Source organism: Citrus sinensis, chromosome 3 (assembly GCF_022201045.2).
Source record: "Citrus sinensis cultivar Valencia sweet orange chromosome 3, DVS_A1.0, whole genome shotgun sequence".
In the NCBI taxonomy this organism is placed as follows: domain Eukaryota; kingdom Viridiplantae; phylum Streptophyta; class Magnoliopsida; order Sapindales; family Rutaceae; genus Citrus; species Citrus sinensis.
Genome location: NC_068558.1, coordinates 37,911,226 through 37,929,106, shown reverse-complemented (window position 1 = coordinate 37,929,106; position 17,881 = coordinate 37,911,226). Strand labels below are relative to the sequence as shown.

The following is a 17,881-nucleotide window of genomic DNA, read 5'->3' as shown; positions in this document are numbered from 1 at the left end:
TTCAATCAACAACCATAATGATACTTAACACATTTTTTTTAATATTTTTACTTGAGCATAGCACTTTGCATCAAGAACTATCAATAATTTATTTTGTGTTTCGTGATAGACATCTCTTGACCTTATTAATATTTTTATCATTAGTAAACAACACCATATATTAAGTAAAAATTGACACATTATATACCATATCATTTGAGATATAAAATTTTGTATTTAGAAAAAAAAATTATTTTTAGAAAACATTTGATACAAATATCATGAATTTTTAAAGTTACTGATATATTAAAATCTTCTACAGAGATAGAAATTAATAAATTCAATCAATAAATTTGTACAAAAAATAATTGACATGTAAGCATCTATTTATATAACCATCTACCTCGGAATCAACAAATCTTGCCAAGAAGTGATCAACATAATCGCATTTTCACAAATTACAACCCAGTTATCCAACTACTGCCTCTCCCTCTTCCTCTTGTTCCTCTTGTATTTTGGGGACTGGAAAACAGATGTACGACCAATCACACACTGAAACTTCGTTTACAACAACTGCCAAGTATATTACGAATGTGAATTTTCACTATAAAAGAATGGGAAAAGGAAAATCGACAATTTAAGTTGCGAAACAAGCATTTAGACTCAATTACACACTCGAATAAGATACAGCTTTAGCTCTTTAGCATCCAGCTGCTTTCAAGAATTTGTCGTAGGGGCTGGAAGGCGGTAATCTAAAAGAATATTGTCCGTACTCTTGAGAACAGATGGCAAGTTGGTCCTTTGTTCGAACTCGCTCAATACTTGGTAACCTCAAATTCCCTTCAGAAACTGCCACCTCCTGAAACAAGCCAGACAATTTTACATGCATAAAATTCCTGCCGGTAATCTATCTGCCAATACTAGATAATGCAATCAAAATATATGATACTAAATCCTTAGAGCCTTCATTTCTTTTCTTCCACTTTTGATCTTAATTTTGTTCTTTTTTAAATATTGCAACTTGTACGACCCAAGAGATCTTACCCTGCGAAACCTAATGTTAGGCTAGCCTTTTGATCAAAATTCAAAACCAAATCACATACGTTTTCCATTATGAAAAATGGTTCCTTCTATCAACATCTAAACAAGAAGAAAGGATCTTTCCCTTGATTGAAACAGTCCCATCCCTTTTATTGGAGCAAATTAGAGATGACAATAACATAATATATGCTAAGAGGCTAATAAAGGCATCTCAAATGAGGAAATGTAGAAATGTATCTAAGATTAAGATCCAAATCAACTTTCAAGCAAATTCTATATAAAATTACCCCTCAGGTTTATATATTTTCAGCAATCCTAATACTCAGATCGGCCTCTTAATCAAATGCCAAATTACATTATTTTATTTAGTGGCTCTCTCAATTAACATCTAAATAACCTGAAACCATCCATTATTTTTCTGAAGCCGTCAATGATGCTGATATTACCACAAGGATTTTGTTCAGGTGCGTGCAGTCATGCACCAGATTGTTTACTTATCATCACAGACCCAGAAAAGTCCAAGATGCTACAGCTATCAGCACATTTTAATCAAAATCTGAAGGATGATGGTTAATAGAGCTTTTTGCAGGGAGCCACAAAAAAAAAAAAAACACATACACACACAAAAGTAGCACATAAATATTGAATATTATTAGTGCTTGTATCAATAGAATGTATAGACTAACCATGATTGGTAAAGGGGGATCATTCTGATTGTATCCACTAGACACCACTAATGCTTTGACTTCTTGCTGAGTCTTGAAACTTTGAAGCACAGACATCTTCTGCTGTTTGCCTGTTACAAGGGCCTCACACTGACTCTTCATTTGGTCATAAGGTACAGTAGTAGACACAACTGGGTAGCTTGCAACTTGTCGGGCTGTTTCCAAAACCTATTATTCAGAGAAACCAGTACAATTTATGAGAATATGATATCTAGATATTTTTTTCAACCAAAAAGGGTAAGAATTAACAAAGATATTTTTTCAACCAAAGCGGGTAAGAATCATAAGAAGAGTACACCAAGCTCAATACCACAGAGGTTGGTCAGTAAGATTCAACATCTTAGAGAAGAAAATAGCATCGCAGTACTGCTATAGTTCATTTGTTGGGGTTTATCTTCACTGGACACATCCAGTTTGTAGACTAAAATCAGATTAGTGTATTCTTCTACAAAATAAATCTACATACATCTAAGATGTTTCAGGTAGTCTACCCTATTCTTTCTTCACTGTTTTCCCCCTTCCATGCTCTCATTTTTTGAGTAAAGCAAGGCAGTAATTATAATTTGCCAGATGCCCAAAACTATTCAGACATGATTTTTGTTTATTAAATAAAATGAACAAAATGACGTCAATAGTGGTAGCTAATGCAGATATAGGATAAAACTAAGTCAGTTTAGACTCAGAAAATGAAATTGAAAAAATATACACAAGAAAAAGAAAGGGCATCTTACAGAATCCAAAAGTTCATTAACACTTAAAATGTCAAGTGTATTAACCGATAATGATGTTTTTCTATCTGACTGACTTCCATTAGGCTCGGGAAGAGCCTCTTCATCTGTCAAGGCTGCTAACGGCATCACCTGTCAGAAAACCATAATTGAAAGGAAGTCAGCCATGATGTTCTAGACATTCATACGGAGACATATCCTGTTCATATTTACCTCATCAAAGGCCTGAAACTCCATCCGGGCAAGAGGAGAACATGGCCGTGGTGTCTCCATAAACAGTGGACCTCCTAATGGATATGCATCATCAGGTGAAAATCCCAGTAAAAGTTGTTTCTTCATGTCTGACAACTCATCCTGGAGGATACAATTGAAAAATTAAGATAAATCTTGCTAAAAAAAAAGGGTAAACACTTAAATAAGTATCTTACACAATGAATTTTTTGGTTTCCAAAGTTGCCCACATGTTTTCTTAAATTTCTCCAACCAGCAACTCTGGCACAAGAATGAGCCTGCCTATGCTACATACTCTTAAAATAATAGGTTTCAAGAGTTGAACCACAATTAAAACATGCTGACGCGGTAGTACACAATAAAAGAATTCAATAGATAGAAGCTCTTTCAATTATCCACAACCTTTCTCTAATTTATAAATAAAACATCAATGAACACAGGTTCTATCTTGGATCATTAAATGGTATTGTCAGGCCAAGGACGTAAATCAATCACACAATTGCAAGAAATTTGGAACCGTACCATGACCCTGTCTGCAATAACTCAATTGCTTTGCTAACTACTTTATAAGTCTATAGTCATACAGAGTATGCATTGTAAATTTCAGAATACTAGTGCATGAATATAAGCAGCGTATCACCTCCGACAATTTCTCAAATTTAGTCATGAAGTGAGATATCACAGTTTCCTTCAAATGACGGTCATCCAATTCTATTGCCGCCAGAGACTTCATTGCAGCATCTTCATCTTCCTGTGAACCATATGCTGTCTTCACCTTACAAGAATCTGCACATACGGCCTGCAGTCTGATATCTTCAACTAACTCAAGATAAGGATCAACCTGTTCAAAGGATGAATTGAAACAAACTAATGGTAATCGAAAAATTAATTATAACAAATAAATACAAAAACATTTAACCACCAAAGAAAAAAACTTGAATGATGTTACTAAAAGGAACAAGGAGTAGATACTAACAGTTTTTTCTGTTACAGATGCTTTAACAAGAGGAATTAGCTCTGGGAGATTGCCTGCCCTGGCTGAAAATATGAGCATGTATGATGCCAAGGTAAAAAGAGACCTCCTTCGAGATGGTCGCAGGCCACCTTCAATATGCATAAAGAGATGGGGGGAAGAAAAAGAGAAAGACACAATATCAGTAATGAATCTCAACAATATAAGTGCATTATCACACTTTCCCAGATAAAATTATATCATGATTAGCCCGAGTATCCAACTTGTATTGTTTTAAATGGATGAATAAATAACTAAATGAATGAAACCATAATAGAAGATAAATCTTACCTTCGTGGTCCAAAGAAATTCTCCTAAGAGAAAAAGCTAACTGAAAACACCGAATTAAGGCCACATGACTAGATCTCTGCAACCAGCAAAACCACATGGTAGATGTTAAGAACAGCTCAAGTACACAAAATATCATCATACTACTTCAGGCATGCCATAAAACATCAGACAAGGTTGTGAGTGAGACCAAGTAAAAATGGGTCCTGCCTTTAAAATTTCTCAATGGAGCAGAACTTTATCAAATTCCATCTTGTCCCTATGTGCCCACGTCAGCTACCAATCTATTTCTAATAACCATAGCTCAATGCCATGCACAATCAAGCGAACCTCAAGAACAAGAACATAATTCAGTTTAGGTGTACCATCTGCTCCACCACTAATGCCAGATTTAAGGTCCATGCTTGTTAGTCAAAAAGATAGCGGTCAATATTCTGGAACAAACCAATTTATTAGAGCATGTAGTTTAGTTGAACAAAGTTCAAGTGCAAGAGTTCTCCATGATGAGATCAAAGACCATGTGCACCAGCCATCAGTTGAAAGAGTTTCCGAAGTGAAACTGCCAGATGTCTTGGAGTTTTGACATGGCAAGTGCCAAACAGAAATTACACATTCAGTGTCATAAAAAGATTAATTATTTTGAAACTTGATTTTTGACAAATATTATATTGGCTGATAGGGAGTCATATGGGAAATATGACATACAAAAAGTATTCAAAAGGAAAACAGGAAATAAGATAACAAATAATAGAATACAATATAAACATAGCTGACAAAAGGATCACAGGAGATGAGATAATAAACAATAGTACACAATATAAACATTGCTGACCTTAGATCGCGTAAATAGCAAAGCAATATTATAGGTGTGGGCCATAGCCTCAAAATTTGCAGGGCTATTCTCTGTAGATGTTGCCTGAACCCAGATTGATGACAGCAAAAGACTCAGTTGGTGACTACTCAATCGAAACGAAGTTAGCTGCAGAAAATTACAGGCAAGTAAGGTGATTACATAGAATTTACAAGACAACCCCCTTTAAAACTAACTATATGAGTTCTGGGTTCTTACCATTTTTCCATCAGTGACAGCACGCTTAAAGCTATATGACTGATAAGTACATTGTTTCACATCCACATCTGATGTCTTACGCTCCTCCGCACTCAGACCTCCATTTAGGAATTCTTCTTTTTCTTTACCCTCATCCTGAAAGGAGAAGCTAGCACTCCTTACTTTCTGCGATGCACCGACCGGTAAAGCCCCAGAAACAGCATCGGATGTTTCTTTATTCTGTTCCGACCGTGGAGAAAGCAGGGATGGCATCAGCACAACAGATAAAACAGTGTGAGCCCCAACTCGGGTTTCATGATCCGGATGTGCCATTGCTAGCAGCAACTGATGAAATAGAGCTTCAGGAAAAGCCTGAAAAAGAAAATTCAAAATATAGATGGTTTTACGGGTTCTAAAAATTCAGCAATATATGGAATTTTAAAAAATTTAATTACCTTATTGCGATACGATATGTTTGGAATGGTAGAGATTATCTGAGCTGTCCGATGAACAGCAGAGATTGTTGTTCTTGCCACCACAGTATTATTTGACATATTCTCTAGCACTCCAGCCATCACATCAAGAATAGGTCCCACATCCCCGACCTGTTAATTACAAAATGTTTCCTAAAGTAAATAAATGTAACAAATTGAACAGCTTAAAAAGGAAATGTTGCTTCTGAATGGAATTTCACATGAATCTGATTCATTGCTCAGTTTATTTCATTAATACTCATACACCACAGAAAATGCAAGTGGAGTTGTCAATAAAGTGGGGGTCGATTAAGATGTTTCAAGAAAGAGCGATGAAGGGTAATTGCAGCACAAGGAGCAACTGGGTGCCTGAGTAGCTTTGCTAAGATTAAGAAGAAACTGAGAAGGATACAATCAAGAAGGCAACAGACAAATGAATAACCAAAGGACAAGGGGCTGTAAACAGAAATAGAGAAAAGAAACAATTGGAAAAAAAAAAAGGTAGTTCACCAGCCAGGAAAAGTCTAACAGGACAGCTTTTGTTGTGGGTTGATGACGATAGTGGCAATTTCTAATAACATTAAAATTATATTTCTGTTCTGAACTGAAAATATGCTTTCCAAGTGTGGTGTGAGATCAACAATCAACTGAGAAAATTAAAAATTAGAGAGCTATAAAACCTATAAGGTAACCACGCTCTTGGACAACAAATGCTATAAAACAACAATTCTGAAAATTATAGCAAAAATGAAATGTTGAGATAGAAAATAAATGATAAAAGAAAAATGTATGCATGTGAAAACGTGTATGCTTCAGAATAACTAGTAGTAGTAAAAAATGTACAGCATATTTTAGAAACTCAGGGAGGATTGCCCAACTGAAACGAATTGGAAGGCCAAAATTCCCCCTAGATTTTTTTTTTTGAAAGTAATGCATTGTTTTTACAGCAGAGGTCATGCAAGAAAGTACCCAATGATGAATCTAGCTCATCTAGGTGTGTTCCAGAAAATGGAAAGACAGCACATCAAATAGTCTTTTACCATTCAATTTCAGCATTTTAGTGGGCTAAGTAAAGCAAAGAAGCTAAAATGAGCTGGACTGCTCCAAGATCAAGTGAAGAGTTGCTAATTTTTATATTTGGAAAAGATAAGGCCACAACACTGTGGAAGTCTGCTGCCTTAGCTCCTTTTTGGGTGATTTGGCAAGAGATACTTTTTATAACAGATTTAAAGGAGAAAAAGAGAAAACTGATAGCTATTAGAGAAAACTCGATTTCTGTTATCTCTTAGGCCTCTTTTTCAAAAGATTTCCAAGAAACTTTTCATCCATCTCACTTGGGAAGTTAAGCTAGGATGTTTTCTTGGGAGTTCAAAAATGCTATTTTTCATAAGCATGAGAGGCAAAAGATAATTTTCGCAGGCTTCTGCAATCCTTTAACATGAAGTATTATTTGAGAGATTGTACTAACTTCAGCAGGATGTAATGGATTTCGATAAGCATGATGGGCATCACAACCACAATAAAATGTATTGATAATATACCATAAACTCCCTACATTTAAATGACGAAGTGACCTAACTAAATATATGGCACACTGCATAAAAAACTAACAAACCTTTTTTGATAGCCATGAGATGCAATTCTCCAAGGAATATTGAAGATCAGCATTTGTTTTAGCCATACCATCCCCAGAACTGGATAATTCAACTGAATTTTGCAGGCATTTTCGTAAATGTTTAATCAAGTCATTTATTGTTCCAATGATTGCAACAGATGCCAGCAGTTTTGCATTTTGTGCAAGTTTTGTGGCGATATCAACAATATTAGTCTGTGCAAGAGGTTGTTTGGCAACACTCTTATGATCCAAGTGCTTGACCAAGTTACATAACAAGAGATGGGAGTTTTCTCCTGATGTTTGAAAGAAAGAAAAATGTTACATGGATTATGTCAACACAAAAATTATTAGATAACTAACTGGAAATTCCATGTAAAACCTGATTCCTCCAAAAGTGACTGCAAATACAATAAGACAGAGCAAGCAACTCCAGTTTCTGTTGACCAATGATTTTCAGCATCAAAAATTTGAAAAAGAGGTTCAAGCACACGCCTCACTGTTGTAGTTTCCTTAGCCAATCTGGCCATGTTGTCTAAGCAAACTCTAGACCAGTAGGAGGGGCTCTTGGAAGTATCCCTGTAACAATAAAACATTTGAAGCAGAGTATATTAAAGAAACAAGAAACAAATCCTCATACAATGAATATACACTGAAGAATAATGAAGCAATTCCTTACATTGTTGGATCAGGACCAGGATTAATCATCGAATCTTTGAGGGAAGAAACCTTCTTACTCATATCGGGAAAAGATGAGTCATTATCTTCTTCGTTTTGTAGTCCTTGAACCCACTGGTCCTCAGATTGAGAATGTTGTCTGCCCTCCTTACCATTTGCTGGTTTCATTTGAAGGTCCACAAAATTCTCCAAAGTCACTGAAATAATCTATTTCAGAGTGGAAAATTACTTCAAATTAATAGGAAAGCAATAAAATGTTGCACACTTGCCAGTGCACATCAAAATGCAATTTAAGATATAAGAAGGTTCCCAAATTTCATCTTTAAACTGCATTAAATTGACGGCATCTTCCATAACCAAAACAAAGTCAATAAGAAAAGGAAAAGGCAACTCACCTTGTCAAAGTCCATTGACATGTGTGATTGCTCACCCATGAATTTCACCTAAAATAAGAATATGTGAAAAGGAAATAAGCAGGAAGTGAAAAGGATGCATGAGAAAGTAAATTGTACAGAGAGTAAAGAAAAGGAAAAAGGAAGTAAGTTTAAAGAAGATTACTAAAGCGTACAGAACTTTGATATAGGAATACAATATGCTCAAAGAATTCATATTAGGAAATGAAATGTCTAAATATGAACCCCAAACCCCCCCCCCCCCCCCCCCCCCCCACAAAAAAAAAAAAGAGGTTGGACGAAGCTTTTGAGGGGAGCAGAATTCAAGATTCAAAGATTAGCCATTCAAGTCACTGAGGCAGAAATATAAATCAATTCATCATCTTTGTAAGATGTTCAAGATCAGTTGAATAACAGCTTATAAATTCCATGCATAAGTTACCACTTAAAGTCCTCAAACAGATTTAGATTTGGAAGTAGCAGAACATAAGAAGATTACAAGCAAATTGCACACAACAACTCCGATTGGTATAGCTTTTTAAATAGAGCTCATTTAAGTAGGATTTTTACCCAAAAAAATAAAATTTGTTCTTTACCTGTCGCTTTTATTAAAAATTTTAAAATTACTTTAATAGACAAGTTTTTAAAGTTATGTTATCAAAGAAATGAAATAAGATTATAAAAATAAATAATGGGCATTTTAGATAATTTAACATTTTTTAAAAGATCTACAACCTCTACTCCCAAAAGCCCAAAATATGAAATAAGATTGTAATATAAATAATGGGCATTTTAGATAATTCAACTTTTTATAAAAGCTCTCCAACCTTTACTTCCAAAAGCCCAAAATTTGAGCTTGAGCTAATAAAGACAAAGTAACTTATTTAATCCCCAAAAGCTTTACTCAAAATAAAACCAAACAACAAAAATTTTGAAAGAGCTTTTGGGATTAAAATAAGCATTTATGGCCATTTAATAAGTTATATCAAATAGGCACTAAGAATAGGTCAAGGAATCAAGCATTAAACATAAGCACCAAAAAGCAATGAATTCAACAGGTCACGCATGATTATGACACTAAGGGGAAAAAATTAGCAACTGGAGAAAAAGGAAGCAGGGAAGGGGGGAAAAAAGGATCTGTTTGGGGAAGTTAATGTGCATTAGGTAAGTGCAAAAATCTATCTCCAAAAGTATACATGGTAATATGCTTGAAAGATAAATTGTACCATGTAAGCCAGAACTTGCAGCCCTGCTGAACGTAGACGTAGAGCTCTTTCATCATTTCCCATTTCTTGAGCCAATTGACAAAGTTTAGGAATGAGGCCTTCTAAGTTGAACATGTATGTACCATCCGTCTACTTTGAAGCAACATGTTAGTATCACTTGATAAACATCAAAACTACAATGATCTTGTATTTGGCTTAATGAAACTTTAATGCCTACAGATGAGTTCTCCTACATGTGGCTCACCGATGGGGTCCTTCCTATCTGATCAGCAAATAATCCCCGCCCCACTCCACTCCTTTTTTTTTTCCTCCCCCTTTTTTTTAAACAAAATGGTTTGGATAAAGATGAGAAACCTCTCCTACTAAACACCATTTATTTCCCCTTATTGTTACTCAAACTCAATTGACCGCAAGTACAAAGTGCATTCACAGCCAGTCAAGTTGCGGCCAGAGGGCGGCCACTCCATTCCTTGTCAATGCAACAAATTGGTTCATTGATGGGCTAGTGAATCATTTTCAAGGGCCTTTAATTGTTTGATGCTCATCTATGTATGTACAGCTTTTACTTGTATAGTCATGCTCTAACTAAAATATGTCAAAATTAATGTAAGACTCATATTTACTTTCATATCCATTACAAACCTGGCTATCTATAAAGTTGACAAGAGTACCACAACCCAGAATCTGCATTTCTTCCTGTCGAGTTTGCTCCAAAAGAGTCCGAATAATCCCTAGTAAACTACTCGCAAACAGTGGCCTGCAAGCATAACGTGCTCCATCAAATGTCATTGACAAAGTAAAATAATAATAGTATGCATGTCCAAAAAGAAAAGACAAGTTTTAGAAATGAAATAATGGAACAGATGATGGTGACAATCAACTAACAAAAGAGTAAACGGTGAAGCTTTAAAATGAGATATTGTGAAAATTTCTTGTATGATCACTAGAGTACTTCAAAGCAAAGAAGAAACAGGAAATAGAAACAAGGGAAAGCCAGAGATGATTAGAATAGAATAAAGTTCGTTGCACTTTTTCTTATACGACAAGTCTTAATCACCTTATTGGAACCCTCTTACAGTATTACGACAGCTAGTTCTTGTTTTTTCTTGATAGCTTGTTCACATTAACAGAAATTTTTTGTCCTAGCCTACAAAGAAATAAGCTACAAATTACAATCAAAATCTAAATACAACAAACTTACATTTGCTCCTTACACGATGATAGAAATTTCTTATAAATGCACACCACCACTTTTACGGATCCAAAGTTCTCATTCCGCAAATCCTTGTAACATCGTTGCTCTAGGAGAGTGGTTATCTGTCCAAAGAAACTGAAAGATCAGAGAAGAATAACAATAATAGCCAGAAATATACAGCCTAATTAGATTTTGGATTCATAATATTTTCTTTATAATTTCTCAAACATATTTATCATCGTATTTGAACCGCATCGACGTTCCCAGAGAAAGTAAAAATGTTTCTCTAAAATACTGTAACTTATCGAATGAATCAGAAACCAGAATTACTTCTGACAATGACTACTATATTCTTGATTTAACTATCATCCTGGCCAATAGCTTATGCACCAACTTTGAATTTTTATACATTACCTAGTCTTTTATTGATAAAGTTCCAATCCCGATTAGCAGATAGAACACTTCATCTGCACAACTTCTAAAGTTTTATAAACAGATCAATTTGGGCAGATATAATTTCAGTTAACAAGAAGATAAAACTTGCCTTGGGAATCCGTAATGGGTTCTTAGAAGCATATTCACAGAGCTTTCCAATTTTTCTATCATTTGGTTCAGCATCCTGCATGCAAAAGCAAAGCCAATAACATGGTTAGATGCCTCAATTCTCCTATTAAAGATTCTTTTTATCTTCAGGAAGATGGAGGGGAGGGAGGATTGAAGCAAATCAAAAGCCTCGGAAAATCTCTATTAGACAGGGCAGTAACATTCAAAATTTGAAATGGCATAATAAAAGTAATTCATAAATAAAGTTTAAAAAGCCTCTACTGGTGCATCCAAGTTATCTTCCAAAATTCACAAGATTTCTAATGAGAACTCTATTTTAGTTTCTACTATTAGCAGCAGTAGCAGAGATCCTGAAACGGAGTTCCATGTCGTATGAACTTTTTATGACCTGAATACAAACTTCAATTGTTTTAAAGTACCACTAGAGACATAAACGTAATATCACAAAAAGCAAAACGTCAAGAAAGCTAATATCAACATAGGCAATAAGACAAATCATCAATTCAGAGTCTTACAGTTCCGAACTCAGAATTAACTGAAAATCATATTGTACCCAACTTAAACAGGAAACAAGTTACAAATTGCTGCACATGTACATTACTAAGACCTAGTAAGCAACTCAAACTCAATTCCAACAGAAAAATATCTGAAACAAATACTTGCAAAACCACAATTCAAGTGACATCACAAAAAGCTGCTAGTTCACCTGATTACGCGGAAATATGTCTGCCAGCATCTTCTTGTACCGTTTCACCGGCTGTCTTGACCTTGCACGCATTGAAGGACAGAAGAAACAGAGGTTGCCGCAGACGGGCAAAACCCGCCTCGACATAACCCCCATGGTCTAAGGATTTTCAAAACCTCTTCTCTAATCTACAATTCAGATTACAATTTCCATGTTAAAAAAAAATTTTAAAAAGAATCCATTCACACATTGAACAAAACCAAAGTTCATCGGCAAAATTTGACATCTACTCATTCAATCAAATCAGAATTCAGTCCCCAAGTTGTCCATTCACTCACTGACGCACAAACTGAAATCAACCAACAATCACAAAACTAACAATACAAACTTAGAAACAAAGGGGGGGGGGGGGGGGGAAAGCATTTGAATTAAGCACATTTTAAATGGATTGAAATCAAGAAAACATAAAAAAATCAATAACAATTCAATGTTTGAAATTAGAACATAATAATGAACAAATTAATTTGCATAAAATGAAGCAAAATTTTAAAGAAATCAAAGCACACTCACCAGTTCTAATCACAAAAAAATAAAATAAAATAAAATTCTGCATGGAGTGCAATCAAATGAAGCTGAAAAGATCGCGATCCGGAATTACAATGCGAAACAAAATTGAGTAAACAAAGGCTCCATAATTGTTTTAAGAAGTATCTCGAGAACGTTTTACATTGAAAATTTTTTCTATTGTATATATCAATGAAGTAGAACAAAATGCGAAAAAAAAAAATCAAAATCAGATAAAACTGATGAAAAAAATTTGGAAAAAAGTATTACCGAAGAAAATAGCCAAATGGGGGAAATTTCGGCTCGTTATAATCTCCCCCAGGCGTCTCTCTGTTCTTTCTCCCTCTCAAATCATTCACGTGTTTTCTTACTTTTTTTTTATTTTTCTTTTTTCCCCAAAAAGAGATTAAAATTTTGTAAAAAAATAATAATAATAATAATTAATTGACACTCGGTGCTACAGTCACATGTACGTGTGATGAGAATGATGACAGCAGGAGATTTGACCGTTGAGACGGGGCTTAATTTTATCGCGGGTCCCTCCAGCGATGACATAATATGAAAACGCGCATTTAGCCATTTACAAAATAAAATTTGATTTTTTTAAAAAAAATTATAAGTATTTTTTTCCCAAAAACATTCAAAACTAGTATTTAAAAATAGTAGTTTGAAATGATAAATTACATAAGTGGATAACGTGTTTGATAGAATTGGTCATCGAGAGATTACTTTCAATTAATTATATATTTTCTTAATATGATTACATCGAATCAGTTTGCTCATTTACAGTTTATATAATAGATTTTGTGGTTGTAGCACTACATTAATATATATTTTTTCTTGAAAAAGGTTTTTTTTTTTTTTAATTTGAACATAATTTTGTTTATCGTGCTTTCTAGATCATCCTCATGAAATAATCGTTATCAAACAATTTGATGTTCATAGAAAAATATAAAAAACAATTTGATGTTCATAGAACAATATTAATGATGTTATAAAAAAAAAGTTTGTACGCGAAGCTGAAGTTAAACTCCAATTATAATGAGTGGCCTTTCTGTGGTTGAAATCTTAAGTTCGAGTTTCTATGAGTGTGCGAGTTAATAATAAAAATAAAAGGGGTTGTATGTGTTGTAGATAGAAGCAATACATTGTCACGTAACCAAAAATAAAGAAATAAAGATAAAAGGGGTTGCATATGATGCCTTTAATATCAAGAAACATTGTTAGATTACGCACAATTTTTACAATTTCACTTAAAATTATAGGTTATATTATTGCCATGCTGTGAAATGTACCGTCATTCTCTTCATGATCTTATATTTTAATTTCTTCAGAGCAAAAATTTTATGTGTGTGATAAATATAAAAAAAAAATAAGAATAATTAAATCATAATCATATACAATCATTAAATAATACATGACACTAAACTTTAAAACACTCATGGAGGGAGAATCCCAATTTAAAGAGAATGGGAAATATACCTTAAAAAAAATGATAAGATAAAGGCAAACAAATTAAGGTTGTTTGCGTGGTGATGGCTTAGAAAACGAGACAGGTGAAGGTCAGGGGCCAGCTCAGCTCAGCTCTGCTGGTAGAGAAAACTAAAAAGTAATAATGAGGGGGATTCAGGGAAGCACTAACGCCTAACGGTTCCGATAATTAAGGGAGATTCACTTTTTTGATTGAGTTTTTTTTTTTTTTTTTTTTTTGAAACCTTTTTTGATTGAGTTTTAAATAAATTTTTTTTTTAAAAAAAAAAAGCAAAGTGAACCTCCCAACTAATTGATATTTCTGCCTTTTGACTTTTACATCCATTTTTCATCATTTTGTCTTTTTCTTTTTCTTTTTTTATTTTTTTTTTACAATATATCAAAAGTTTTTGTATCACACGAAAACCATTAATTTATTTGTTTTTGTGATTAGAGTTGACAATTTTACGGATTTTCTAGATTTATATTCTTTAAATGTGGTATTTATTTGGCCATCACATTATTCATGCTCATAATATGCAACATCATTTGCGTTTTTTAAGTTTTTTTTTTTCTTTTTTTATTGTTTTGATTAAACCTCGACAGAGTTAGGAATTTATTAGAAATAAAAAAAATAAAGAACACAGTTAGAAGGCTTCAAATTAGGGGATAAACTAAAAATAAATAAATAATTGAGGAGGACAAAATGAAGAACATTACAATCATACTCTTAATTATTAACCAAAAATTCAACAAAATGATACTTAAAAAAAATAATCTAGATATCATCTAATCCTTTTCTATGGTTATCATATTTTCATCATATCAAATCAGTTTGCAAATATGGAGCTTGAATGCTTCAAACTTGTTTAGGGGATTATTCATCAGTAAAAAGTTGGAATTACTTTTCAAAAGATTTCTTTAAAAAAAAAAAAAAAGGTTGCAATTACGAGTTTACTAAGATTTTATATACATATGTTTATATTCTTATATCACAATGATTATCGAAAAAATATACTCTTATTAATAATATAGGGGAGAAATTCACCAATATTTCATATTAAAAAAAATAGTCCTACACAGTCTTAAGTTTTTTTATCCAAAAAAACTATCCCAAATGACTTGTCATTCATCACTTAATTGATAAAGTAATATAATTTATTTATTTAAATCTTATAAACAATTATTGTTCAATCCGTGCCTTCAACATGGTTTAGAGCAAACTATCTTTTGAATGGCGATAAATTCATTTTTAACATGACTTATGAAATTAAAGTCCTATTATGTAGCTTTGACTAAGTGTAACTCTATTTTTTTCCTTTTTTAAATAACAAATTTTGCCATACATTTGACATACTTTTTTTTATAGAAGAAAAATCGTACGTCACTTGACATAGATTTATAAATAATTAACATAGTAATAAGTCTTAATTATTCTCAATTTTGTTATTGATATTTTAAGATTACTAATCGGCCGCCACTTGGCTTGGGTCTCACCTAAAATCTACTAAACCAATATTAAAAAAGTAAACTGTTAGGTCATCAACTATGGTAATCAAATTTGTACATTATTAAATTTAATATTGAGTTGATGGAAATTAAAACACATGACCAATTTAAAAGTCTTGCTTCAAACTTTGAATAATCCCGAGCTGTACATCGCTGACCCCAATCCATTTCCAGCTCCTGATGTGGGCAACCTTTATACCTCATAAAATATCAATCTAAAATTCTAAATTAAACAACTCTATGTGGACAATACTTTATTTATTTATTTTTTTTTTTGGCGTCTTGGTAACACTTTTTGATGAGTATATTTTAAAAGAAGTTTAACATTATATACAAGATAAACGTGAGTTGTAGTAATGGCTTAAACTCATAACATAGAACTGGAGACTGTAACAAGATGATAAATCAGTTTTTTTTAAAAGATCGTATATTCAAATTAGTTGTTATTTCATTTTTTAAACTTTTCGTTACACGTATTTATGTGTTGGCTATGGTTATGTTGGAGCAGATCTATGGTGGAGTACGAATCTCATCTACACAAGCAAAGTGATAAATAGTAAAAACTCATTATAACTTTAATTGTTTGGTTATGAATGGGTGCTCTAACTTAAAACAACTCCAACATAACCAAACCCGTAATGTTTAGTTATTTTCATTTTTTTTTTCTATGTCACTACTTTTTAAGAGGCTTGGAAAGTAAAACTTGTAATTAAAAGATTTATAATTCAAATGTGAAAATTTAAAATTCAAAATCACTTTTGCATTTCTATTGAAGTAATTTGAAGTGATTTACAATTGAAGGATAAGTGGAATGATATAATTTAAAAGGGGGTCAAGTAACTCATGTTGAGAGAGACAAGCCCAGTCTCCATCTGTCTCCTGTTTGATCAATTAATTGTTATGGGGCGCAAAACAGTTGTCTTTGTCCGCTGTCTTTGCTATAAATTAACTACAATTAATTATGCAAATGCAGATATCCAAAAAAAGCATGTGCTTGCTTGTGATTTTATCTCTATTTATTGAGGAAAAAAAAAAACTTTGTTGTATGGATGATTGATGACTGTCACGTTCTGGCCTACAAAAGGGTACAATAATTATTTTTTTTAAAAAAAGGCATGTTGGTTCATTCAATGGCTACGGCTCAAGAATTTATGAGCATGTCCACTAAATGGAATCAAATGATACAGAAACAACGCATTGACATTGTTCTTAATTTTAACTCCAGGATATCAGGTTCATTCTTTTTATTCTTTAATTTAAAGTTTCCCTGACTTGTTATATATGTTTTTTATTTAAATTTGCTAATCAATTAACAATTTTATTAATTAATCTAGGAAGAAACTAGCTAGAGAGAAAATAGTAAATTATATTACGAATCAGACAGATTTTTTTTTCTCCCTTTTAAGAGAAAATTTTAAGTTTTTGAATGGGCTTGTAAATGTATTCACTGTGAGTGGTTTTCTGTGAGGCTCTCTATCGTCAAGCTTTAGCCCAACTCATTAAGCCCACTTGCATGCTACTGCTAAATCCCTCAACTTGGGGTTGTTTTTTTTTTTTAAGTTACGTTACATATTCTTTGATTTTAATCAATATCACATTGTATATAATTTTTGTTGTGGCAATAAATTTTGATTGCTGACGTGTTTGAATCTGGTTGCTAGAGGAGGATTGGACGTGTCCCTTTATGTGAGCAACTTAATCTGAAAACTATTTCTTTACATTTTCTCAAGAAGCATTATATCTGTTTTAATTGCAATATGGTGAACTTTTTGCATTTAACATCAACGTGAGAAAGAAATGGAAAACTCGTAAAATATTATTTGTCTTAATTATTTGCATATTTTATTTTTTTTTGTAAGAATAAAATTTGTTCTAATCATATACCAAATCTTGAATGCATAATATGTGAGAAATTTGCTCTCTCACACCAATAATACTAATGTCCATGAAACATCTAACATGGATGAAAAAATTAATTAAAAAAAAAAAAATTCTTAGTTGTTCCTTAAAAGTTTGCAACAATATTTTAATCTGGCTCTCTTTTTTTCTCCCTGTTCTTGGGGTTAGAATTTTGTTTAGTTTTAACAATTAATCATATATGAATCATGTAAAATATTGGAGGTAATTAATATGTAAATTTGTAGAAAACGAAAATAATGAAGTCGATTATCTAAATAATTGCAACCAGAAGAACTCTTCTTTCTGAAATCCCTTGTCCGTATAGAAAATTAACTTTGCATTTTTCAATCCCACAACGATGCTTATGGAGTGTTTTGCCATTATCACTTCATGAATGCATTATAGAGAAATATGAGAAGCGAGAACAACAGAACTATAGCGGGACACATCCAATCTTGCCTCATTTTCTATATGTTATTTTTTTCATATATATTTTTTTAGGTCTTTGGTTATTGTGTTTCATATTTTGAAAATTTGGTGATTGTGGATTTTTTTAATAAAG

General features: G+C 32.9%; 1 protein-coding gene across 4 annotated transcripts; it reads right to left on the bottom strand.

The window, feature by feature from the left end:
- Positions 1–347: 347 nt before the first annotated feature.
- LOC102614635 (protein SEMI-ROLLED LEAF 2) lies at positions 348–12,875 on the bottom strand. Of its 4 annotated transcripts, XM_006478622.4 has the most exons (21): positions 12,712–12,875; positions 11,899–12,065; positions 11,173–11,247; positions 10,635–10,750; positions 10,076–10,190; positions 9,434–9,562; positions 8,211–8,258; positions 7,817–8,022; positions 7,520–7,716; positions 7,141–7,433; positions 5,508–5,657; positions 5,074–5,424; positions 4,837–4,983; positions 4,008–4,083; positions 3,681–3,808; positions 3,345–3,545; positions 2,687–2,827; positions 2,477–2,605; positions 1,707–1,913; positions 655–838; positions 348–552 (listed from the first exon to the last, which is right to left on the bottom strand). In XM_006478622.4, exons 2-20 carry the CDS (start codon positions 12,031–12,033, stop codon positions 680–682), a joined length of 3,003 nt encoding a protein of 1,000 aa, XP_006478685.2. In that variant the 5' UTR covers positions 12,034–12,065; positions 12,712–12,875; the 3' UTR covers positions 348–552; positions 655–679. The 4 variants fall into 4 exon arrangements, with proteins under 4 accessions (XP_006478685.2, XP_006478683.2, XP_006478684.2 ...); XM_006478620.4 differs by having other exon boundaries at positions 348–838; XM_006478621.3 differs by lacking the exon at positions 12,712–12,875 and adding an exon at positions 12,448–12,693 and having other exon boundaries at positions 348–838.
- Positions 12,876–17,881: the final 5,006 nt, after the last annotated feature.